The following is a 24,740-nucleotide window of genomic DNA, read 5'->3' as shown; positions in this document are numbered from 1 at the left end:
CCGCCCCTCCCCCTGCCCCCAAGATGGCGGCTGCCGGCGGCGCCCCGGTGAGGCTGCGGCTGCAGTTCGATTTCCCGCCGCCGGGCAGCCCGGGCTGCGCGCTGTGTTGGCTGCTGCTGGAGCCCGGCCAGGCGCGCCTGGTCACCGACCTGCTCAGCATCATCCGCCACCGCTTCGGCTTCAGCCGCCGGGCCCGCCTCAGCCTCTTCTTGGACGGAGCGCTGCTGCCGCCCACCGAGAGCGCCCGCCTCGTGCGGGACAACGATGCGCTGCGGTACGGCGGGACGGGCGGGATGGGGGGGGGCGGTGCTGAGCGGTGCTGAGCGCCGTTTGTTTGGGTCTCTGCAGAGTAACGCTGGAGGAGATCGCGGAGGAGGGGTGCGAAGAGGCGGACGATGACTTCTACGCACCGAAAGATGATAAAAAAAGGCACAAACGAAGGCAGAAGGCGCAAGGGTTGTCCAGAAGCGGAGAAGAAAAGCATCAAAGGGAAAAGAAAAAGAATAAATATAGCCCGGAGTGTTCCTCTGGCAGAGAGGGCACCTCTGGGGATGTTTCCGACACTCGGAAAAAATCCAAGAAAAGAAAGAGAAGGGAAGAAAACAGTGGGACGGTCCCGAGACCTTCGGAAGGGAAGAAGGGCCGTGCTGACAGACCACCAAAGCTCCAGAAGGCGCAGAAGGAGGAGCGGCCGGCAGCCAAAGCGAAGGACGGGCGGCGGGCAGCGCTCCCTGCGGCGAAGGCGGCCCATGGGCGGGTGGGCGGCAGCGCTCCTCTGATGGCTGCTAAGAGCACCTCCAAAAATCTGACAGCGGAGGCCCAGAAGCAGCGGGTGGGAACGTCGGAGTCCTCCAGCACGTCGTCCGACAGCGACAGCAGTGAATCGAATGTAAAGCAAAGTAAATCTTCCCACAGACCCGCAGCAGCAGCGCTTCCCAGAGACAAAGCCCAAACTGCGGTGACTGCTGCTGCTTGTAATCAAATGGCTAATGCTGAACATTGCAGTAAGGCTGCGGTTAGTAAAAATGCTAAGAAATCGCAGTCCTCCAGTTCAGATTCTGACTCAAGTTCTGAGGATGAAAGAGCAGCAGCGGCACAGGGCAGTACCACAGAGCAGGTGCTGCCCAACAGCGCAGCAGCGGCACAGACTGGGCCCACTGGAGCTCCCAAAGCCAGGAGCTCCTCCTCCTCCTCCGACAGTTCTGATTCGGATACAATTGTCATTAAAAAACCCGCAGCCAACGCTGGACTGAGCAATTCCATAGCAAGAAACGGTTCCAAACAGTCACCAGCGGGAATCCAAGGGCCGGCTGCTGGGCTGGGACGTGGGAGGGGGCGTGCAGTGGTAGAGGGGAACTTCTGGAGAGGACCGAGGGGCCGTGGGTTCCGGGGGATGGTGAGGGGCCGGGGCAGAGGAGAAAGCCCAGGCTTCTTCTATAGCTACAGCAGTGAAGGCCAGAAACAGAGGCAGTTACATGAAGCTGTGACAAACACTTCTGTTCCTGTCCAGGTGAGTGACTTACGCAGTCATTGACCAGCTCTTTCTCACAACTTTAACTGTACAAATAAAGTACAGCATGAGAGTAATTTAGAAAAGCTGAAAAAGGTAAGTAGGGTAAAGGCTGATAGACCTGAACTCAGTAAATTTGATATTTGCAGTATATACCCTATGAAACAATACTTAAGTGTCTGTATTTGTGGAATAATTGCTATGGGCAACTTGGAAATGAAGGCACAGCATTGTTGACGAGGTGCAAAGCGGAGTGCAGCTGATGTGCTGGTATGCCAGCAGATGGCACTGGGGGTGGAGCGGAGCGGAGACTGCAGCCACGTTCTGTGAACCACAGCAGCTCCCTGGGCAACCACAGCAGTGGTGTTGGCAACATCTAGAGAACTGATGTTAGTGACTCTAACTGCAATGCTGGGATGGCAACTTGGTGGTACTAAGCTGCCTTTGTGCTACCCTGGGCCGACAGTCTGTCGTTTTTAGACCAAATGCCGTCCTCTGGGTGAACTTTGCTCATTATACGCGCGTTATAATACCAAAGCACACCTCCATCCCAAAAGATGCCCACCCCAAGGCACGACCTCCCCTCACTGAGCACTGCTATGAATTCTTTAGCCTATACCTTTAAAACCTCCTCCCCCCCCAGGTGAGATTCACGCACTTGGTTACACTGAGTGCTTCCCCGGGAAACTCAGAAATCTCTGTAGAGTTGTTTATAGCCTAGCACACGTGTGCCAGGCTGTATTATTCTTAGTTCTCTGCAGACAGTGAATTTATCAGCAGCTGTTTGTTTTGCAGAATGCTGTGGATGTCCCCAAGAGAGACTACAGCGTTCTACCACTTCTAGCTGCTCCACCACAAGTGGGAGAAAGAATTGCCTTTAAGGTAAAGATCTTTGCAAGTACTGAACATCAGTAGGCCAGTGTTGTTTCATTTGGGCCCTGTAAGTTTTGCAGGGAACCATACATACTCCTGCCAACCAAAAGTTTGTACTTTAGAATTGGATCTGGGACTGTTACCTTAAAAGTACAAGAATTAAGAATCCATACATTTCTTTAATTCCACTTGCTTGTTCGTTAGTCAAAAATCTGTTTTAAACTTCAGTGAGTTGTTCAGAATGTCAAACTGTCCAAATGGTTGTAGGCAGCTCTGAAGGCATTCGCTCCTCCCTTGCTGTCTTTCTAACCTAACAGTTTTCCACAGAATAGAAAATACCACCGTTTGGTGTTAGCATCCCTATGTTATTTCTCCATAGTGTTTCTACAGTATTATTACAAAATTTACCATACAAATAGCTACACTTCACTGCACAATAAAATGATTTTTTTTGAAAGAAGTAATGAAAATTGAAATAATTGCTGCTGAGGAGACTGGATCCTTCTCCATGATCTCCTTTCACAGCCTGACCTGAACAGGAATCCTTCAGAGCAGTGAGTCCTGGCGGTCTGTGATAGGCACTGGGATCCGGGAGCTGGGTGCCTTGGTTCCTGTGCTTCCCATCGCTGAAGGAGCTGTGTCTGGGGAGAGGATCAGGAGAAGCTGTCACTAATGTGTGTTTCTTTCAACAGCGCTTGGAACTAAATGAAAACTACAGTCCTGAAGTTTCATCCTACAAGGTACTGTTTTTCCTTCCCTCCTTAATTCACTGAAAAAACTATTACGTGGGGTAGACTTCAATATTTTGAGGTTATATACCATCTCTCACGTCACTCTGCAGACTACTTCGGGTGCAGCAGTAAAATCAAAACTCTAAAACCTGAAACTAATTGAACATGTGAAAATTGTAGCAGCTACTTAAAAAACAAAACACAGGGTATAGAGTATAAATGATCATCAGTGCTTTGGAGATTACAGACATGGGCCTTTGAGGAGAAAACTGTAGCTGTATTTGAGTACACTGCTCTTTAAAGTCAAGACAAATTCCTGATACTGGTGTAAGTAAAATTCGACACCTACTTGAAATAACTTGGTTTCTAGGAAGGTCGTGATTTAAACTACTGCAGAGTCAGTGACAGTATCACAAGTTTATCTATTCCAGAAACTGCAGATTGCTTAATTTTAATAGCTTCCAGATTTTGTGTGTGTGTGTATATATATATAAAAAAAAGAGAGAGAGAGCGAGAATTAACAAACACATACTTCCTGTAATTGTAATTGAGTATCAGGGTGGTTGTAACATGAAATAGTTATCCAGTGCTGAAGTATATCCTATCTGATTCTTTTCTTGTTCCCTTATGAAGGAGGGGAGAATAATCAGTTGGAATGCTGATAAAAAACAGATTGAGCTTGAGATCCTTTCCTCACCAGCAAGCCAAAGTATGTACTCTGGGACACTGAATGCTTGTTGCTTTGTTCATCACTTGGGGAGCAGCCAGTGTGAGGCATTTGGGAGCATATATAATTTCCTCAGCTTCTTCCTTAACCTCCCTCTCCCATCACCACTCTTTCCCTAAAAAGTCTTCCACTGGGTGTGGAAGGAGTCCATGCAGTGACCCGGCAGCAAGGCCGTGTGTGTGGCACCTGACCTTTATACCAGTGGGAATGAGTCATCACTGGAGCATTTTCTCAAATTCAGGCAGCATATTTTGATGAACCTTCTCAGGCACATGGTTTTATTAGATAACCACCTTACTTTTGGAGCGTAGAATGCAATTCTGATCAGACTTTGTTAGAGTTCTAAACGTTGCTGATATGCTTGCAATTCAAAAGATGCTGAGGGAGCTCATCCCACACAGGCTGATAACGTGAGGTGCTGTTACTGTGCTGCAATAAAGGATAAGTGCAGAGTGACATTATTCTTTTAGCTGCGGTGATTGCCTGAAGGAATGGAGCCTCAATTATTGCAGCTGCCTGAAGTAATCGTTTAAACAAAAAACCACATCCTACCAAGCAAACAAATTAAAAAACCCATGCATCCAACTGTGCTTGCCTCGCTTTATAAATATGGTAAAAATGTAAACCTTCTGCTTTTTGTTTATAGTTAACCAAGTTGTTTTTTTGCTTTGTTTTCAAAAGTTGCTAAAGAGCCAGGGAAGTTTGATCTGGTTTACCAGTCTGCAGATGGGGCTGAGCTGATAGAGTACGCTGTTCCTCAGGACACAAAGGTACGTGCCTGCCTTGCTCTGAAAGCCGCCGCGTGGTTTTGCTGACACATTTCCCCCTGTTTGTTTCTGCCCTTTTATAATGGTGCATTTCATTAAAGTAAATGAAAGCAAAAATAATCCTTTCTAACAAGAATGTGAATTATCATGAGATAATAAATTCTTGCGTATTATTTCAATTAATTAGGTTTAGAAAGTCACCTGTGTGTGTAACTTTTTGGCTCAGTTATCCATCAGGTTCTGGTTTTCCTACCTGCACATCAGCAGGTTAAGGCTGATGAAGATCACTGAATTGGAGGAATGATCTGTGACCTTTGTTCTGCAGTGCTGCTGTTCACATCCAAACAAAGTGTAATGCAGAAGAAATTGCACCTGCCTGTACACCTTGTACGTGCTAATGTCGTCTCGATTTTGCTTCCAGATAACTGAAAGTTGGGATTCGCTGATTGAGCCCAGATTGATTGTTGAGCCTCCAATGAACGGATCAGGCATTGAAAACGGAGCAGTCTGAGATGTGAACACGTGTAAATACTTGTGTGGACTCGTTTCATGAGGAACTGCCTTCCAGTTCTGAGGGCAGCAGATGCACTGGTGGTTATTTTTCATAAATGGTTTTAAAATAAACACTGTTTTCGTAAGATATGGTTTTCTGTTAATACAAGAATGCTTTGTTTATTATAGATTTAATATAGATTTGATTTTTTTTTTAAATAGAATCCTAGTTTTTATATTCTACTTTTGTGAGCTGCAAAACTGGAATGGTTTGATAGAAAATATAAAATGTGGCCTCGTGCTGTGTTGGTAGCTCGGCTGCTATGTCCTGTTTTGCTTAGAGCAGTGTAAGTGCTATCCAGAGCTTGCTGTGAGGATCATTAAAAACCACCACTGAAAAAAAATACATATTGACATTCATGATTCTTCCTTTGACACAAATGCCCGGGCCTTACAGCTCTATATAGGGTTCACCTGAAAACATCAAGAAAAGCTTAAGGATTTTCACCTTCCGTAATTTAGTGAGGAAGATAAACAGTGTTGGTGACAGAACTCTGCCTACCACCAGTGCAATACAAACGAACCTCGGACAAAACGGTGTCCCAGCGTGTTAAGCCGAGTGGGCTCTGAAAACCTTTGTAGCCGAACCCTTTTGCCCTTCCAGTGCTGAAGTGTCTGCGCTGCCTTTGCTCAGAACGCAACAGAACCACACCTGGCTACAACAAACACCTGAGAAGCCGCACGGCGCAGTTCAGCTACCGCCCGTTCCGAGGAAAGCTCTGCTGTGGCGGACAGCCCCGCGCCGCTGCCTGCGGGTCCCGCCCCGCTTCTCCCGAGCCCCGAGCGGAGCTCCTGCAGTGGGGGCGGCCCGGGCTGCGGCCGCTGCCCTTTGAGCTCCCTGCTCAGCTGTGAACCCAGGGCTCGTGCTTTGCTCCTGCCTCGCTTTGTGGGCTTGAGGAAAAAGCAAAACCCCCCAAAAATCAGAACAGAAGAGGAAACACCTTGGGTGGTTTCTGCCCGCACGCAGCAACAACAGTAACAATAGCAGTAACAGTAACAAACAGGCACTTCGCTTGCACCGCCCGCACCAGCGCCCGTCGGGCCGCATCCCGCTCGGGGCGGTCGGGGCAGCGCCCGATTCACCCTTGCGCGGCTCCGAGCCGCCGCTCCGGCACAGCCCGCGGTGACGCCGCAGCCGCCGCCCCGCACTCGCGACCCCCCGGCGGGACACGGTTCGGGGCAGCCTCGTTCCCTCCCGGCGCGCATCGCACCTCCCCGGGACACCGCTGCCCCGGTGCTCCCCCGTGTGCCCGCCCCGCCCGCCGCTCCCGCTGGATGCAGCCCGGAGCGGACCCGCCGCGCCCCTCTGGAGGCGGGGAAATGCCACGCAATACTCCGGAAAGCCGCAGCCCCAGTTTCGTTTCTTCGCAGCCGGACGGCAGCAGCGGGAGAATGGCGACGTTGACCAAAGCTCAGTCGGAGCCGAATCTGTTGGCGCTGGAGGAGGACCTGACGTGCTCCATCTGCCTCAGCATCTTCGACGCCCCCGTGACGGTGCCCTGCGGGCACAACTTCTGTGCCTACTGCCTGGAGCAAACCTGGGCCAGCCAGGTGCGGGACTTCAGCTGCCCGCAGTGCCGCACCACCTTCCCGGACCGCCCGCAGCTCCACAAGAACACGGTGCTGTGCCGGGTGGTGGAGCAGCTGCAGGGCTGCGGGGACGGGAAGGAGGACGATGAGCACGAGGAGGAAGAGCAGGAGGCGGCAGCCCCCATCTACTGCGACAGTTGTCTGCAAGCGGCCGCCACGCAGACCTGCCTCACCTGCATGGCCTCCTTCTGCCCCGAGCACCTGCGGCCGCACTACGACAGCCCGGCCTTCCGCCACCATCAGCTGTGCCCGCCCGTGCGGGACCTGCAGCAGAGGAAGTGCCCGCAGCACAACAAGCTCTTTGAGTTCTTCTGCAGCCAGCACAGCTGCTGCATCTGCTCGCTCTGCCTGCTGAGCCACAAGCTGTGCCACACCAGCCCGCTGCAGCAGGCCAAAGACAACGCTGAGGTGAGAATGGGGCCCGGCCCGGAGCAGAGTTCTCCGCAGACACTCCCTGGGGTGATGGTGGAACTGCACTGCGTGCGGGGCCATGGGTGGCAGAGTGCTAGGAGACAGACCTGGGCTGCAGTCCTGTATGTGGCCTTGGCAGATAGCTGTCTGCCCTCCCACATGTGCCTGAGTACGTCTCCACAGCCGCTGCATGTGCTTTCCTTCTCTCTAAGGCTGTGCTCCTGCCCCCAGGACAGGGAAGTGCTGTGGCGGTGCTGAGCACAAAGCAGTGCTGAGGGCAATCCCTGCTCTGTGCCTCAGAGGCCCCAGCACTGCTTGGCCAGGCTGCTGTCCTGCGGGGCTGTGGCACAGTGCCCATCCCCAGCACTCTGAGGAGGGTCTGCTGCGCGGCCTTAGCGAGAGACTGCAGGCGCACGCTGTGCAGGGTGTGTTCTAACAAGGCAAAGAATCATAAGAGTAGCTTAGGGAGATCTGTAGCATGAGCAAAATGAGCCAGGAGCTGACCTCCGTGAGGCAGCAGGGAAGGAAACCTGGCCATTGCATTTCACAGCACGGCAGCTGACTACAGCATATCTGGGAGGTGTAGGGGGCAGAACTCCCATCTGCTCAGTGCCAGCATATAGGGCTTAACTGAAGACAGCCCCTCTGACTTTGCTTAGCAGCATTTCTCAGATGTGATCCAATCACACCTGAAAAATAAAATACTCTGTTAAAATGAGGGGTGAACAGCAGTATTTACCTAGTGCACAAAGTCCAGGCTAAGAGCTAAAGCAGTTTGTTTTCAGCGCTGGGAGCTGCTCTGCTGATGAAAGCATTCTCCCTTACCAGGGGAATGACTCAAGGATGCCCATCTTGCTTTTGGAAAAGGTGTGGCTGTGGGGGTGCTGGCCCCACAAACTGCATGCATGCAGGAGAGCACTGCTTAAGGAGCAGTGGATTTAAATGGGTAGTACCAAATGCTTACTGTGGTTATCTAGAACTCTCAACTGTGACTCCTACTCCAGTAACCATGACCTGACTGACAGCACGGCAACGCCTTTTCTAAACTGCTCTCTGATCTCCTCTCTTGCAGTCAGCACTGAAGAAGAGGCTGGCAGAGCTGCACAATCAGAGTGAAAGATCTGTGCAAGCAATGAACTCTGTGAAAACAATCCAAAGACAAGCTGCTGTAAGTGACAACACTGTTTGCTTGGTGTGTGCTGTCTCCTGAATGTTGTTTGAACTCCTGTGGCAGTAGCTGTACTGAGATTGCCTTGTCAGGAAAAAACCTCACTGAGAAGGATCAGAAAAGAGCCATTTTGGCAGAGCCAGGCAGCTCTGTGGCAGATGGAAACAAACACAACCTCCTTACAGGGGTGGTTCTCACGCACACAGGAGTTGTGCGGATGAACCCATCCGATCCCACTGCACCAGAAAGTGTGCATCCTTGCAGCCCAAGCTAAAGCATTAGTGAGCAGCAGTGGCTACACTACAGCAGAAATCTGGGAGAGCTCTTTTCCACGAATTAGCACAGCCCAGCCCTGCTCACCCAACAACTGGGGCTGTGCTGAGAACCTCTCCCTTGTACCGTGCTTTCTGAACCGCCTGGTGGAGGCTGCAAAGCCGCCGGGGGAGCAGCTCTTCTGTGCTCCTCTGGAACACCTGGAGGGTCAGGATTAACTCCGTGTTAATCTGAGATGCCACCAAGCACATATCTGAGAAAGAACTGCAGTTGTGCCAGTGAGCGTACTGTCAGAAGCTTCCAGCTTTTCTAACCATGAGGTGGCCTGCCTGGCCCAGCCCCACAGAACAGAGATTTTGACACACTTAATTTCTTAGGAGTAAATGACTTTTCTTTCCGAACTACATAGAAATGCATAGCTTTTCTATTGCCAGTTGTGAGTAATTGGAGTTTACATGCTCCCCAAATCCTTTTTTTTTTCTTGTAGTAGTAGCAGCACTTTTCCCCTACTTGTTGGTTTGAAACCAGTTCCTGCCTGTTTGTGTCCACTCCAGGAGACAGCTGCCAGAAAGCGAGATTTGCTGAGAGCTGAGTTTTTGGAAATTAAAGCTTTAATTGAAGAAAAAGAAAACCAGACCCTAAAAGTATTTATGGAAGAAGAAAAAAGAGTTTGCAATAAGTTTGATTACGTATATAAAATTCTGGGAAATAAGAAGAATGAAATTCAGTCTCTGAGAGACCAGATTGAGATGGCACTGACTGAAGGTGATGACGTTCTCTTTTTAAAGGTAATGTGTCCTTTAGATGCAAGTCTAATTCTTCAGGTTTTTAGAATGCAGAATCACAAAAAAACGCCCTGGTAGTCCCGCTTTCCAAATCCTTTTAGTCAAGTGATAATGCAGTCACATGCAAGACCCTTCGATAACAAGATGTACTGGTAAGTACAAAAACACAAGTGAAAGAACGCTGGAACAAACTGCTGTCTGTGATTCTACCTCTCCCCAGTTCAGCCACTATTTCTGCTGTGTGCAGAAAGGCCTCTGAGGGAGAGAACTCATCTCTGTGAGGTGTTACATCTCCATGCTGTGAGGCAGAGCTTTCTTATTGCTTCAGGTATCAGGAAGCAATGCTTATGGGCTGCTGAAATTTTGCCATGGCTTTGTCTGATTGTCACCTGTGCTCTTTTGCATTTGAGATAAATGCACACAACCCAGCCCATTTAAAGTAACCTGGTTGTATTTCTCACACAAGATGGTCTGCATGAGATTTTCTGTTTCTCATTTCAGAGAGCAGCAGCGCTGCAACGAACATCAATAAAAGAGGCTTTTGTCCCAGTAATTGAAATGGACAACAACATGATACATGCTGCTTATCAGTCTGCCATTAACCTTAAAGATGTTGTCAAACTTGCAGTGAATGTGTCTGTGGATAAAAGAACGGATGGTACTGTATCACTGTGGGAACTGGCATTTTACGCCTCAGCTTTGAGTTCAAATGAGAGATTCCCCCTCCAATGCAAATATAAAAACTATTGATCAGCTCTATTTGCTGCACTATACTTTGTGTCTTTCAACTTCCATGATCCTCCACTTCCAAACAAAAACGTGTAGTCTGGGCTGAACTACATGAGAACAGAATGTGCTGGTGTCTCTTCACTTTTATCTGTATTTGGATAAGTTATGAGTATTGTGATACTATGCCCCTCTGGCACAGCCCGTCCTTTATTTTTTAAAGTAATTTACATTTTTATTATATAGTAAGGTTGGATGCAGTTAGGATATAGATTTAAGGGGGAGACATAAAATGCCTTAAGAGTGATAAAAGTATGGTTAAACAATTGTAAAGGTACTAATGGTGTCAGTTTTGTAGAGTAAAACCCTACTTACCGAGTTAAGCAGAAGTATCTCCTGGATTGGGGCACGGGTAACATCTGCGCAGTTCCATTCCTGCCAAGTGTCACTTAAGTTCTAATCATACATCTGAAAAAGAAGATTGTTCATGCATTACTCTTCTTGGCAATACAGACCATAATGTGAAATATTGTTCTTGCAGCAAAACCACCACCTGGGAAAACAAAGCCTCCTTCAGTGCCTTCCCCAAACAAACCCGTTGTTAAAAAAAAGCTTGCTGCAGACTGTAAGTATTGAAGAACATCATCCTCTCCTAACCATGGCTTTAATATACCATTAAAGAAGAGTTCCAAGCAGATACCTTAGAGCTTTCTGCTCTGGTGGTGATGCAGCAGTTATGTGTAATGAGCACTTGGGCATGGGAAGGGCACGATGTTCTGTGGTATTTAGTGATGGATACTGTGTGAGCTGCAATCTGCACAGATTCAGTGGTCCATTAGCTTCAGCATGCATGTGTGCTTGTAGTAGTATCAGTGTGGATGGCAAAGGGAAGCTGAGGCTCCTCACTCTCTGGTTCCTTCAGTACCCCACTGCTCTTCTGCCTTCAATGCACTGGAATATTTCTTTTTTTATTTGTACTGAACATTTTTGATTGATTGATTCTTCCATGGACTTTTATGAAATGAATTTTGCTTATGAGCTAATCATGTTGTTTTTTTCCTCCTCAAAGCACGTACCCACAAAGACAAAATCCCTCACCCAACTAAAACCACTCTGCTGGAGGAGACAGATACCCGTAAGTAGTGATTAGAAGCAGTCTCTAACATCTTGATGGGCAGATTGCTTACACTCTAAGGCTGCCACTTCCCCTGACCTGTTCCAGCCTAGAGTAGAGATTAAGCTCCTTCTGGGTTGATGACCCTCTGAAATAGGAGGCAAATTGTAGGTTGTGTTTCTTGCATAGCATTCCGGTATGGGTGGCTTCAATGTGCTAGACTGTCAGCTTTATCTACTGCTGCAGTTCCAGAAGAGCCATGATGATGACATTACAGTTGGCAAAGAGTAAACTAACAGTTACCTTCTTTTTTTTTTTTTTTTTTTTCCCAGAAGACAAAAGGAATCCTGTTAAACTTGGTAAGTTCAGACGTTCAAGATACTTATTCTGATTTTCATTGACTGCTCTTAAAATGGTAAGCAGACGATTGCTAATGGTGGTATATTATAACAGGAGTATAAAACTTGACAGTGAGCAACCTGAGCTGATACTGAAGTTAGCCCTCCTTGTAGCACACAGCTAGACCAGATAACTCTGGAGATTCACTCCAACCTGAACCTTTCTGCTTCTGTTAAGCATGTGGAGTTTCTTCGCAACTGACCAAATTCTCTTTTCTTCTGTCAACACAGCACCAAGCATGGGAGCACCAAGCATGGGAGCACCAAGCGCTGCAAATGCTGCTAAAGTGAAAGAACTTATTAGCAGCTTCCTGAAAAAACCCAGAGCGGAGCTTTTGCAGTGTAAGATACACAACATTACACTATTTAAAGATGAACTTTCTGTGCTTATTGCACTGGTGCTGTGTGACTTTTGTGGTCACCCGACAAAAAGACTTATGAAGGGTTTGGTTAGGTAGGTGACCTTTAGTAGGTTATAAAATAGTTGTTACAAGTTTTGAAGCATAAGGAGATGGGAAGTTCAACTTATTTTAAGGATTCTTTCGCCAGATGAATCAAATCAATCTTCAGTATCTTGGTATTTGTCAGAGGGTAAATGAAGTTTTATCAGTAACGTCTTTTGATTTCTCCCAGATGATTGCATTAGGGGAAGTCTAGAAATGCAATGTAACCCACTGCATTTTTCTTTGGAATTAAATGTGGGCTCTATGTGAGCCCACAAAGGCAGTGATATCCTTTCACTGCCAGATCAGCCAGTCTCCCTCTGCTGCTGGCATATGTTTGGGTGGTGAGGGAAACCCGAGGGGATGTAGGAAGGAAGGATGCTTACCCACTGCTGCCTGCCTGCTCAGTGACACAGAGCTGCAGGTCAGCCCAGCAGCTGTTACTGCAACCAGAACTGCCTGCACTGTGGAGGAGAGCTGAGCAGAGACAGCGATACAGAAATCTGATGCCTACATGGGAGTGAATAAACAAAAGTGCGTTGATCTTTATTACCTTCCCTTGATTTATGTCCTTGTAGATGCTGCTAACGTCACGCTGGATTTCAACACAGCTCACAGCAAAGTGGCTCTGTCTGAGAGATACACCAAGATGTCTGTTTCAGACACCCAACTGAATTATAACCACCACCCTCAGCGTTTCACCGACTGCCCCCAGGTGCTGGGGTTCCAGTGCTTCAAGAGAGGCATCCACTACTGGGAAGTGGAAATGCAGCAGAACAACTTCTGTGGCATTGGCATCTGCTATGGCAGCATGGAGCGGCAGGGGCCGGACAGCCGCCTGGGTAGGAACAGCAGTTCTTGGTGTATCGAGTGGTTTAATTCCAAAATTTCAGCCTGGCATAATGATGTTGAAAAGTGCTTACCCAATACAAAGGCCACTAAGATTGGTGTGCTGCTCCACTGTGATGGAGGGTTCGTGCTTTTCTTGACTGTTGAGGAAAAGCTTAATTTGATCTATAAATTCAAAGCCCAGTTTACTGAAGCTGTGTACCCTGCCTTCTGGTTATTTTCCAGTGGCACTGTTCTCTCTCTCTGGTAAATGAAACCATAAGGCCTGGTGCCTTCACGTAATTTGCTTGAGTACTGACATGCAGGTAATCACTCCTTGCAACATCTCATCTTTGTAGCTATAAAATATATGTTGAAATCATAAACAATTTACATGCTTGTCTTAGACTAAGCAGTATCAAAGATTCTGGGTTGGTTGGGTTTTTTTTTTTTTTGGTGGGTTTTGGTGTTTTTCTGTTTTTTCTTTCAATGAAAAATTCATGACTCTTTTAGGTAGTTTAGGATATTGCATCATTCTATGGCCTGCATTGCTAAAGCCTTTAGACAGTGATTTAGTAAAACGATGAGAGTAAAAACCACAGAGAAAGGATTTGCAAAGACTACACCGTCCTTCCAAAAGCAAAGTTATGACACAACCCACTAGCACATGCCTTCAGTAGCTGCTGTAGATTCTGCAGTTGCTGTAAAGGATCTCCTGTGTTTCACAGGTAGCAATATGACTGTTTGAGAAGGAAATAGGAGAGATTCCCTGAAGAGGTGTTTCAGGTTTTGAGGATGGTTTCAGTTTTGCATTAACCTTTTCTCTATATTCAGACTGTTGTCTAAAGCCAGGATTTACAATGTGTGCTCTCAGTGTGCAATTGCCACTGAGATGGAGCAGAATGAACTGTTGAAAGAGGTGAATTCAGGTCTTGTGACACTCAGTTGTAAAAATCACGATGACAAACCTCATTAGAGACTTTCAGAGCTGATGGATAAGACATGTATCAGAATCACCGGGAAATAAATGACAGTGAATGTATCACAGAGTGTCTTCAGGAAGGTATCCTGTGTAGCAGTGTGGATCTGTAATAGTCTGATGGCTGAAGCATTCTGTGTCATGTTCTGACCCAGAATACGCTTCATATCCTCACAAAGAAGGCTCTTTGGAGTATTTGTTGTGTGCTGAGGAGTTCAGGGAGTGTATTTTTGCTTTGCACAGGAGCATAAATGTGCTGTTTACTTGAAGCAGTGTCTTCTGTGATAAAGCTTTTCCTCTTTGTAAGGCAGGATATCCTCTCTTGGCATATTTTCATTTGCTTAGTTAGTAGAGACTGGATTTCCTGCAGGGTGGTTATGTTACTGTGACTCTGATTTGAGGAGCACAGTACGTAAACAGTGATGTTTCCTCTTAGCACAAAAAGGGAATACAAATACACTTCCATCTCCTCTGAGATGGATCTTTAATTCTCCTGGTCTTCTTTGGGTTGTGGTATGTTTCCAGAAGTCCTCATCATGTGCAGAGGAATCTGTACCTCAACTTTTCTTAATTACAACTTTAAAACAATCAGGAGGCAACCAAGGTATTTGGATCTCCTAGTTATCGAGTCTGTACCTTGGTGATGTCTCTGGACTTACTATGCTAGCTCTATTTCTTGGAGTACCCCATGAAGAACAAGGAAGCTCATGTGACAGAATTCTTGGACTCTAGTGGGATTTAGTATGTACTGAGAAATAAAACACAACGCTACTGCTGACAGTTTGAGAGGAACTGTCAGAATGCTCAAAAGAACCTCTGACTACATTTCATGTTAGTCAAAGAGTTTCATGGGGCAACTTGTAGGAATTTAGGCTTTGTTGTCTTTGGTTAATTGGTTTGAAAGCTCATAGTACTTTGCAAAGGATAGCATCATTCTGATACTTCCATTCCTTTGTCCAGAATGGTATATGGAATTGATGCTGGATCTAAAAGTGTGACTGCTGTCTTTGGAATGGTTGTTCTATCTCAAGAGTCCCACCCTTCCAATGCACAGTTACACTGAAACACTTTGACAGGTGAGGAAGGAGGATGGGTCCTCTTAGGAGCAAAGAGTGCAGTCAGAGCCTCTTTCTCCTGCATTTCCAGCTCTCCAGCTGTGGGGACATGAGCAGTTTCATCTGAGAAATGCTGTCCATTGAGCTGCTTAGCCATGGCATAGGGCTGCAGACTCACCCAGTGGGATGCTGAAGGAGTACCCTGCCCCCTTTTTTGGGGGAAAAAAGGTACTCCAGGGGCTCGTGCAGAGGAGAAATTCCAGCTCTTCGGTTATCTTCTTGATCTTTGGGTTTCAAAGGGGTATCAATGTTAACCTCTAAGTCTTTGGGCTTGCTTTAGCCCAAAGTGCATAGAGTGGCATGGAGTGCGACTCAAGCTAAGGACAGAAGAGCCCTTATTCTGCCATGATGGATAAGGGTGGACTCTTTAAACATGACATCAGTATGTACCATGTAAGACATGTTCTGGTTTACCATGAGCATTGAAACAAGCCTGCCAACGTACTATAGGCAGTTCTTGTTTTTTGCTTTGTTTTTGTGCCAGAAATGAACCAGAATGGCAGAACGAGGGCCTCTTAGTTTGGAACAAAAAGAGAAATGTACAGCTGAGTTGCCACACTTCTGAAAACTGGTATTTCAGATACCTCTGGGTTTACCAAAACATCACGGCTGATATAACATTAAAGCATTAGTTACAGCATGATAACTAATGGCTCAGAAAAACTAGAGTGGTTTTACTCAGCCAGTAACACTATCAAAGCTGCAACGGTTTCAAATAAAACATAGATATAAACATGGATTTCAGTTACACTTCTCTAAAGAACCTGACTTAATCAGTCTGGAAAGAAAACGAATCCTGGTGTTCATAAAGCCATGAGTATGTTACATGATTTGCATATTGATGCCTTAATCTGTATTAATTTTTCTTCAATGAAACACACCAGTAAAGTACTACAATTAGAAAAGTAAATGCTTGTGTGTGTCTAAATGTGCTGACTGTACTGGCGTCAGCCACTCGCTACAGCATGCGTGTGAGATGCGACGTGATGCAGCAGTTGCAGCGAGGTGTGCTTGTCAGGGCAGCAGACACTGATTTTATGCCATCTGTTTCATTGCCACGCCTATCATCTTTTAGATGTCATTGATCGTTTCAGTTGTCTCAATGAACTGTTTTTTGTTTTTTTTTTTTTTTGCTTTTAATTAAAAAAAAAATATATTAATTGTAAACACAAACTCTGAAGGTTTTCTTCCGTGCTCAGACTTGAATCGAGCAGCAAGGAAAGCAGAAATAAAGATACCACCGTGTTCAAACAGCTGGTCTCTTACTGCGCGGCTCGGCGAGTTACACCAAAGCAGGGAGAGAACAAAAGCTGTGTGGGCTGAGGTGCGCTCTGCACCGAGAGCCCTGCCTGAACCGCCACAGCTGCTCCCCCTGAGCTGCACCCCACCTGAGGGCGGGACGGGCGCTCCCTGCAATACATGGAACTGTGGGAAAGTGCGTAAGATAAAGCACGGTCCTTTTTGGAGGGAGATGATCTATGACAGACTGAATAGCGGGGTTGTTTAAAAGAAATGCAGACGACCTTCAGCACCCAGGAGCAGGAGTTGTGTCTGGAAGCAGCAGTGGGCGGTGATACAACGAAGGCCGCGAGGGGTGCAACGTGCCGGGCACTGCGGGCAGGGAGAACCGCGCTGCGGGTTGGAGGGCCGCGCACCGCGGCTGCATGGGGCGCCATGTCGGGGCTGGGAACCAGGTGCAAAACCCCACGTTTCTCACATTTTTAAACGCTGGCCGTAAGAATTCATCGAGAAGACGTTTCTAATTAAAGCCGGCCGAGCTTTTCACTCAGGGCTCTGCAATTCCGCCGCCCTCGGTGCAGGCGTACCTTTTATGAAAAATCAACCGCGTAGCAGCAGCGCTGACCAAAAGACGACGACGACGACACGGGGGCCGCCTTACCTTCGACAGCTGTGACGGACGCGTCGCTGAGGCAGCACGCAGCGCGACCCGCGCCCGCCGCCAGCGGCTCCACACGCACCGGCGCCGTGTGGGAGGGGGGCGGTCGGCGCGTCTCCCCGCGCTCAGCTCAGCAGCACGCGGCGCTCCCACAGCGCGAGGAGCGCCGGCAGCGCGCGCCCTCCAGAACGCAGCCCCGCCCTGCGCGTCCCTACGGCCCCACAGGACCGGGATGCACCGCGCGGCTTCAGGCCGCTCTTCTGCCTCGCGCCGTGTGGTAACACAGCTGAGCGGCGGCCATCTTCGCCACCAGGCCCGTGCAGATCCCAGAACTACGCTTCTATGTATAGTGAGAATCAGGAAAAATTGAGTTTAAATACTTTAATCCACACATTTGAGACCACAGATAAATACAGTACAAACAACAGGACAACAAAACAGCTCGTTAGGAAACTCAGTAGCAGAGTCAGTCCTTTGAAAACCTGTAGTTGCAAGGCTGTGTGAAGGAGACGGAGCTGCCCTTCCTCCAAAGAGCCTTCAGGAGCTCACGTCTCAGTAACAGACTGCAATACAGCTGACTGCAGACAAAAGGTTTCACTTTCATTTCTGTTAATGCAGGGTTCAGGCCCTGACAGCGCTGTGACTGCACCGAGGTGTGGTTTTAATAGGCAGAACCTCGCCCAGGCAAATAATATGTATTGCCCTTAAGTATGATTTGAGTGAAGCTGGCACCAGCTCACAGGTCAACGCCAGCACCACCTGCTTCAGAAATACTGGATTAAGCCAACAAGAATTGCAAACAAAGTAGACCGTGATGGGAAGCTCTACAATCACACCGACAGCCCAGCTGCTGGCAGTGAGGGCTGCAGTCCCGCTCCTCACCCCCCTCCTTTGTCACTTGTCTCCTTTTTAACACCAAAGGAAGAAGCATGTGGCATTTAAGAGCAGTGCGATGCCAAGAACCACATAACAACTCGCCTTCAGAGCCTGCACTGGAGGCTCAGCGCTATGCTGTACGATCTCACGCAGCTCACAGCAACGAGCATTCAGTTTTGCTCTGAGATCTGTTTCTGGGAACACAGAGGGAACGGTGCAGGTGGCTTTTGTTGTGGTTGGACACTTAAACTGCACCACAAGGAAACAACTACTCCGTGACCAGTCCTGCTTCAGCGCTATATAAGAGAAACATAGAACCCACCCAGTCCTAAATGTCTGTCTTGGTTGATAAAACTGTTTACAGTTTCCCCTTTTGGCCTATTATTTGCATGCTAAGCTCAGGTTTTATTCTTTTCTTTCCTTATTTAAAGCAACTTCAGAATATGCACATACATCCAATACAAGTTCCAAGTCACCGTATCACAGTATTTCCAAGCTAAAGAATAACTTCTCTTTTTTAAACTTTTAACATGCTGGTATTTTCTTGCAAGTAGTTATTATTACAGTTACAGCTTTTCAGTCACATTGGTACAGTATTCTGACCACTCATTACTGAATAGGAGTAACTACTATACAGTTGAAGTTACAAGCTACAAAAATAAAAACCCATTCTGTTTAACTATAAAAACCCTATAAAGAGAAGATGGCTGGAGGTACTCAAGGATTACAACATTGGTAGGTGACAAAATGGCTTCTGAGGGATGTAAACTTGAAAGACTCAGAATGCAACAAACTCACAATATGAGCTCCCACTCACCCTTCAGGAGAAAAGGATTTATGCTGAAACCTGCAAACAAGTTGCAAACGAAGCAGTGCAACAACTATATACAATAATAAGAAGAATTTACAGCACAGTAAACAGGGTAGTATTGATGAGAAGTAAAATTTTAAATACATTCATACCTTCGAACAGTAAAGGCCAGATCCTCAGCTGAAGCACAACAGTGTAACATCACTAGGTTTAATGGAGGCATGTGGCTTTACTCCAGCTGGTCTGTCCCTGAGATGCCCAAAACCTGCACTGGGTATTCAGCACTCTTAGTGAGACAAAGAAATTTTGATCAAGCCATGCCTTTAGAACAGTGGCCTAAACAATGCTACAATACAGAACCTGCAAATTCTCTCAGTACACCTAATTGCTAAATGCCCTCCATTGTTTCTTTCCTACATTCAAGATGCAGCTACAGTGTCTCAGAGCAAAAAATCAGAGCATTTTTAAGTCAGTGGTTCACATTCAACAGGATCAGTGATGCTACTACTGTTTTTAAATCTAAAGATGCCCTAGTCTACTCCTAACTGAGTATAGTTACAACTAGTCTACTCCTAACTAACAATCTTGCTTCTTTTTAAAGAAAACTGCAAATACTGCTAAGTATGAGATACAGAACAAAAAGGATTTTCAGTTAGAACACGTGAAGTTTCCCAAGTGTCCTACTCTACCCACAGATTAACGAGCTAGGTCGCAGCGCTGCTCTTCCTAAAAGTGTTCCTAAGTAGAAAAGTAGTATTATAACATTCATACTGTTATGCTGTTTACAGCTAAGGTACAGTGCTTTAAGTTGGCTTGCTTTAACCAGTTAAATACAATAATATACACTAAAAAAAAGCTGTGAGCATCAGTGCATGTAACATAGAGGCAGAAGGAAAGGGCTGAACTGAAACAAGAACTTCTACTCCTGGTTCTGAGAACCTGTGGAGAATGTGGACATTTGTCCCCAGCAGCAAAGAGCAAAAACTGCACTGAGAACAGGTCTGGAGGCTGGGAATGCTACACCTGAAGGTGCCCATTCTAATATTTTCCAGGTATTATCTGAGTAAATTAGCCATTGAGGCGACTGAACATGCCAACAAGGTGGGCTGCTGTGTGAAACCATCCCAGTGTGCTTTGCTGACAAGTTAGCAGGCAAAAAGTATCAAAGAGAAAGCTCAAAGTGGAGAAATGCACAAATAAAGAAGTCAAACAAAGCCTAAGACAAAGAGCTCTGTGCGTATGGAAATGCACACATACACCCTCCTCTCAACATGCACACAAACAAACTAGGTTGGAGCCAGGCAGGAAGCTATGCACAGGAAGGCTCTCCTTCAGTTTGCTATTTGCATTTCACAGGACTGGAAACCTACAGCAAAGGATGCTACAGCATCTGACCAAGCTTCTGTAATGCCAGGGTATGCTGCAGTCAAACTTCAAAATCAGCTCTGTACAACCACTTTTGAGTGCTTGACAATTTTTGTTATTATTCACTCTCTACATTTTACACAAGGTTACACTGTATGAAGACTGCCAGAATAAACTACTCATTATTTGTCATTATTGTTCCTCAGTGTTTATCAGTAAGAGGGTGAGGGAGAATCCTTCTGTGCAGGACATGAGACCCAGCTGCAGAATTCCCTCTTCTGGGTGAATGATGTACTGCAGTATTTTGAGGCTTACAGTGCTTTCAGGGAGCTATCTGTACAGCAGCTGTTTGTACTGGTGCTTTCTGCACCAACAACATTAAAACAAAAACATGTAGCAGTTTTAAAGCCACAACACAAGTCAACGTTAAACAACTACAGCTATATTACAGGCTACACAAAGTAATTTATGTCAGTGTTATAATCTGGGAGCCCAATGCTCACATTCACTTCTAGAAGATGGACCAAAACTTAAACAGTCCCGTAAGAGTAACTCAAAATAACTAATTCTATTTGCAACACAGTGCAAAAGAGGACATTTAAATGAAAGGATGGAGTGTAGGAAGCAGCAAGACTTCCCAATGGATTCTAGTGCTAACATTGCTTAAAAAGCTTTTATTGTCATGCATATGACAACTATATATATAGTTGCAATAGAAGGATGACCACATGCCTGGTTGGAAACTGGACAAATACAGCATATCCTCCACTTGATAAATGCAAATTTACAAGAAGCTCTCCATGTCTGTAACAACTAAACTTGCTACTTATTGCTTCCTGCAGTCACCAACAGTCAGTTTGTGAAACAAACTTCTTCACTCCCATACCCAAGAATGGGACCATCTGTCCAACACAGACAATTCACCAGGGGCTCTGCCAACAAATGCACACTTAGATGTTACTTTCAATTCTCATCCTCTCTGCTTTCTGCAAATGTACTGATAGAGTTCCATTTCCCAAAGAGTATTTCACACATTCAGGACTGGATTCCTGGCAAAGTGCACTAAGTGTGAGCATCCAGTGTGCACAAACACAGCTCAGCATCACTGGAACGTGGAACCAGGCAGAACAGACGTGGAAAACCAGCTTACCTACTGGCAAAGAGAGGAGAAAAGCAAAGCTTTCCAAGTCATTTTTCTAGATGTTGGGAGCTCAAAGAAGGAAGTCTTTGAACCACTGAAGATTCTTAAGCTATAAAATAAAGCAAAAAATCATCTGATCAATGTCAGGGAGCTCTTTAAACTGCACTCTGAGCAGTTCAGTTCCAGCAGCCAGTGGGTGCGACTTCTTGGGAGAAAATACTGCCCTTCAGAGCACATACTCTGCTTTTCCAGAGTCTTTTGTTTGTAAATGACTTACGTGAGAACCACAACATAGAACTTAAATATTTGTAGGATGCTCATGTCTGTAAGTTAATCAAATAAAAACAACTTTCCACTAGAAGACTTCTGAAGCTATAAATTGAAATCCATAACAAAACAAAAAAAGTGAGGGTAACAGGTCTATCTAACACTGCATGTTTTTGCATATTTTAAATACTTTTTACATAGACTTCTCTGTATTTACATACTATAAAACAACTAAGATGAAGAATGGGAGGCTGATCAATGAGACCTTTACAAATGGTGTCTGCCTTACAGTTCATTATACTCCAATCACATTTCCAGATGACTATAAATACATAGATAATCAGTAGTATTTTCAGATCTAGCATGTACATTTTCTAGAATGAATACTATCAATTTAAAAGTGTCCTCCAGATGGGATTACAGTTAGAGGTTTTAAGAATACTAACTTCACCAAGGCTGTAATAAATTATTTCAAAATATAAATAGTTCATTCACTGTTAATGCAAACTTTGTTTTATAGATTGTTGAAAAACTGTTTCTTCTTACAAAACCTAGAGAGAACCTACCTTACCTAATGGTATCACTCGCAGTCAGCATAAAGAAAAAATGAAAAAATGATGGGGGAAATTTGACAAAAGCAGCAACATTTAAAGTTCAGACCCCTCAACTCCTCTAACAACCTTCGCTTATGCAGTCTATGTTCAGCATGAATTATATTCTTCAACAACTCAACTGGACTTAACTGAATAAATAGTTACAGATTTCAGATCTTAACTCTTAGCTCTCACCTGCCGCAGGTTTAAAATACCTACAAGAGGAAAACAAAAATAGGAAGCAGGTTTTCACTTCTGTTAACTGTGAAGGTGTTTTCACCCTGAGAAGCTTCAGATATGTCAAACTGACAGTTTACAGTATAAGCCACTTACAGTTTTCTGGCCCTATATTCACATGGGGAATGATGACTCAGTGCTGACAGAGATCTCTGATTCCTTAAGGGCCAGTCAGAAAACAAATGTTTCATTCCCCCTCCAGTCCAATGATACATATGTTGAAACAGTTACCAGATGGACTTGCCACCAATTGTTTTCAGGTAATCTTTAAAAAGCCCCTTCAAACTGCTAAATATTTGCCAGCCATCATTATTTAAAATCATCTCTTGTATATTTTAAACAGACAGCTCCTTTGTCAAGTTTTCCTCCAGCAAGCCTCCTTAAGAACTAAAATGAATTACTATTTACAAAAACTAGAATTAATCTCTCACTGAGCTGAAGCAGTCAGAGGATCATTCAGTGCAAGTCATGGTACAACTATTTTGAAGCTGCATTTTGGATACTCGGGCTTACAAAGCCACTAACAGAGTCATTTGCTAACATACCTTCCCAGAAAGCTTTGGTCCAAAAACATCTTACTTGCAAAGTGCCTTCCCAGGAGCTCCCACATCCTCCACTCTCCCAGTCAAACCCATAAGATATGTACTGCACAAGCAGGTACACCAAAAGGAATTTATCCTGCTCCCAACAAATGGCAGCCAGGCGCAGGCTGTCCTCAGAAAAAACAGCTCACATTCTACTTATTCTGGTTTTCTGTTCTGGAACCGTTCCCGGGAAAAAGAAGAGGTGGAAGCAGGCTGAACTCCCAGTTGATCTCCTTTCCAAGGGTATACACCCTTTGCATGCAATACTGCATATGTGCAGAAGATGTGATTCTACAGCAAGGGAGAACTGCAGCGTCTGGCCCTTCCCTCCCATTACAGTAACTCCTCCAGCTGGAGAGGCTGGGTACCACCACCAGTCTAAATGGCAAAACAATTGTGGTAATTCAGCTGTGAAAATGTTCATGCATGTGAAAGCATGGCTTTCTCAACCCTAATTAATTCACAAGTATGAACCCTACAGCATAATCCTTAAACTAGATTAAGCATTCTCAGTGTTTTTAATGGGTTCAAGTTCTTCACGGTATTATCTTGCATCCCACAAAATCTATACATCTTCATCTGTCTGTTCTCTCACATGCTCTTGCTCAGACACGCTGGATGCGTCGTCGTCTGTTTGTTCACCCGAATGATACAACATCAGTGCATGTGTCTTATGAGTTATGGTAACAGTGCATGGCCCCTGAGCCCACGGCTCTCCATCCACCTGCATTGGCATCTTTGAACTCTTCAAGATCAGCTAGTGTTAAACAGAAGAACATACAAATCACAGCAGTTCAATGTAGCTCTGAAGATACCTTTTTAAACTACAACATACTGTTGTTGCACAGTTTGAGACTTGCAGGAGAGAAACTTAGTACATAATTTGTTGTCCTCATAGGCCACCAGCCACAGCAAGAGGTTGCTAATTATGCATATCGGCTTTTACTAAGTAAAGAAACATTCAGCTCAACTGCAAACTGCAACTTTAGGCCATACAGCTGAGTGCTTGAAGCTGTATGCTGTGTACTGAAAAAGACTTAGGGAAACGTGTTCATAAATACCACTTACCCTCACTGTATGTGCCTGCCCTAGACGAACAGGATTTGCTAGTTTCACCTGAATCTGAGCACAGTGGAAGGAACCATGAACTCCAACAACTTCCAGAAGTCCATCGTCGTGTCTATGAATTAAGAAAGCAGGCTCTTTTTTAGGGAGGCTTATGAGCTCCAGAACACAAATCCAAACATTACAGTCTTTCATTGTTGTCACCATGGAGAAGATAGATGTTAAAATTATTTATTTCTCCTGAACAGTAGGTCACACTGAACAGCAAGGGAAGCTGTACAAAAGCAGGTCAAATACTGAGCAATAGTCCAGCTGGTATTCCTTACCTAGCTACTGGCAATTACAGACATATTGCATTCTGAGACTTACAGTGCATGTTTAAGGCCCTTGGTGGATTTCTGTTCTAGAAATTTTTAAGCTTTCAGTCATTTTAGTCCGTTACTAATCCACAGAAAAAACAAAAAGAAAAAAAGCTTATTTTCTGCACTTTTTGGCAAAAAACTTTGTCCAAATAATTTTCGGAAGCTTAGCCTCATAAGCATTTGAAATACACTATGAAATACATTTATATGTGTACCTTGCCAAGGGATAAGGTTCATCACCCATTCCTTCCCAGAGCCTACAACCACCTCCCCAGTATCCAATATTCAGGACAATGATCCCTTCCAAATTGGGTAACTCGATTCTCTCACCATCCAACTCTAGCTTTAAAAGAGAAACAAAAGTTAATTATCACATAGAAAATTCAGAACCACAAAAAATGCTCATTGTTCTCTTTATCCATTTAATAGACTTACGCTTGAAGAAAAAAAAAAAACGAAAAACAACCCAACAATACAAAACCAGCCTGTGAGCTAAACTGACCCTGTACAAATAGAATGTGTTTTCTTTTCATACTTAAAAAAGACTTCTGA

The 24,740-nt window shown here is 45.5% G+C and overlaps 3 protein-coding genes across 7 annotated transcripts in view; 2 read left to right on the top strand and 1 right to left on the bottom strand.

Annotated features, from left to right (window-relative positions):
- The first annotated feature begins 14 nt into the window (after positions 1–14).
- COIL (coilin) lies at positions 15–5,248 on the top strand. Its single transcript, XM_415654.8, has 7 exons — positions 15–274; positions 349–1,510; positions 2,306–2,392; positions 3,076–3,123; positions 3,748–3,823; positions 4,523–4,611; positions 5,030–5,248. Exons 1-7 carry the CDS (start codon positions 24–26, stop codon positions 5,117–5,119), a joined length of 1,803 nt encoding a protein of 600 aa, XP_415654.6. The 5' UTR covers positions 15–23; the 3' UTR covers positions 5,120–5,248.
- DGKE (diacylglycerol kinase epsilon) overlaps positions 2,558–24,740 on the bottom strand; it is a 28,513-nt gene continuing 6,330 nt past the window's right edge. The window contains exons 9-13 of one of the 5 annotated variants that reach the window (XR_005840705.2): positions 24,404–24,531; positions 23,830–23,941; positions 10,489–10,581; positions 5,685–9,536; positions 2,558–3,024 (exon numbers count right to left, since the gene is read on the bottom strand). Coding sequence is in view for 1 of the 5 variants with exons in the window: in XM_001234225.7 (XP_001234226.4) it covers positions 23,327–23,518; positions 23,830–23,941; positions 24,404–24,531 (432 nt within the window). In the remaining 4 variants the exon portion in view is untranslated. Of the gene's footprint in view, positions 3,025–5,684; positions 10,582–17,253; positions 23,519–23,829; positions 23,942–24,403; positions 24,532–24,740 lie in introns of those variants that run through there. The other 4 variants (XR_005840703.2, XR_005840704.2, XR_001464622.4 and 1 more) reach the window with 4 other exon arrangements.
- On the top strand, positions 6,528–16,241 carry TRIM25 (tripartite motif containing 25). Its single transcript, NM_001318458.2, has 9 exons — positions 6,528–7,158; positions 8,234–8,329; positions 9,157–9,390; positions 9,889–10,045; positions 10,655–10,738; positions 11,183–11,248; positions 11,560–11,586; positions 11,857–11,967; positions 12,647–16,241. Exons 1-9 carry the CDS (start codon positions 6,553–6,555, stop codon positions 13,165–13,167), a joined length of 1,902 nt encoding a protein of 633 aa, NP_001305387.1. The 5' UTR covers positions 6,528–6,552; the 3' UTR covers positions 13,168–16,241.

This window comes from Gallus gallus, chromosome 18 (assembly GCF_016699485.2).
Source record: "Gallus gallus isolate bGalGal1 chromosome 18, bGalGal1.mat.broiler.GRCg7b, whole genome shotgun sequence".
NCBI lineage: Eukaryota > Metazoa > Chordata > Aves > Galliformes > Phasianidae > Gallus > Gallus gallus.
Note: the sequence above shows the minus strand (reverse complement) of the source record. Positions and strands in the feature narration are given on the sequence as shown.

Excerpts from the sequence above, each read along its gene's own strand:
- COIL (XM_415654.8), top strand. The coding sequence starts at position 24 with ATGGCGGCTGCCGGCGGCGCCCCGGTGAGGCTGCGGCTGCAGTTCGAT. Across the intron at positions 2,393-3,075 it reads GAGAAAGAATTGCCTTTAAG|CGCTTGGAACTAAATGAAAA; the intron begins GTAAAGATCTTT and ends TTCTTTCAACAG. Across the intron at positions 4,612-5,029 it reads CTGTTCCTCAGGACACAAAG|ATAACTGAAAGTTGGGATTC; the intron begins GTACGTGCCTGC and ends TTTTGCTTCCAG.
- TRIM25 (NM_001318458.2), top strand. The coding sequence starts at position 6,553 with ATGGCGACGTTGACCAAAGCTCAGTCGGAGCCGAATCTGTTGGCGCTG. Across the intron at positions 9,391-9,888 it reads ATGACGTTCTCTTTTTAAAG|AGAGCAGCAGCGCTGCAACG; the intron begins GTAATGTGTCCT and ends TTCTCATTTCAG. Across the intron at positions 10,046-10,654 it reads TGTGGATAAAAGAACGGATG|CAAAACCACCACCTGGGAAA; the intron begins GTACTGTATCAC and ends TTGTTCTTGCAG.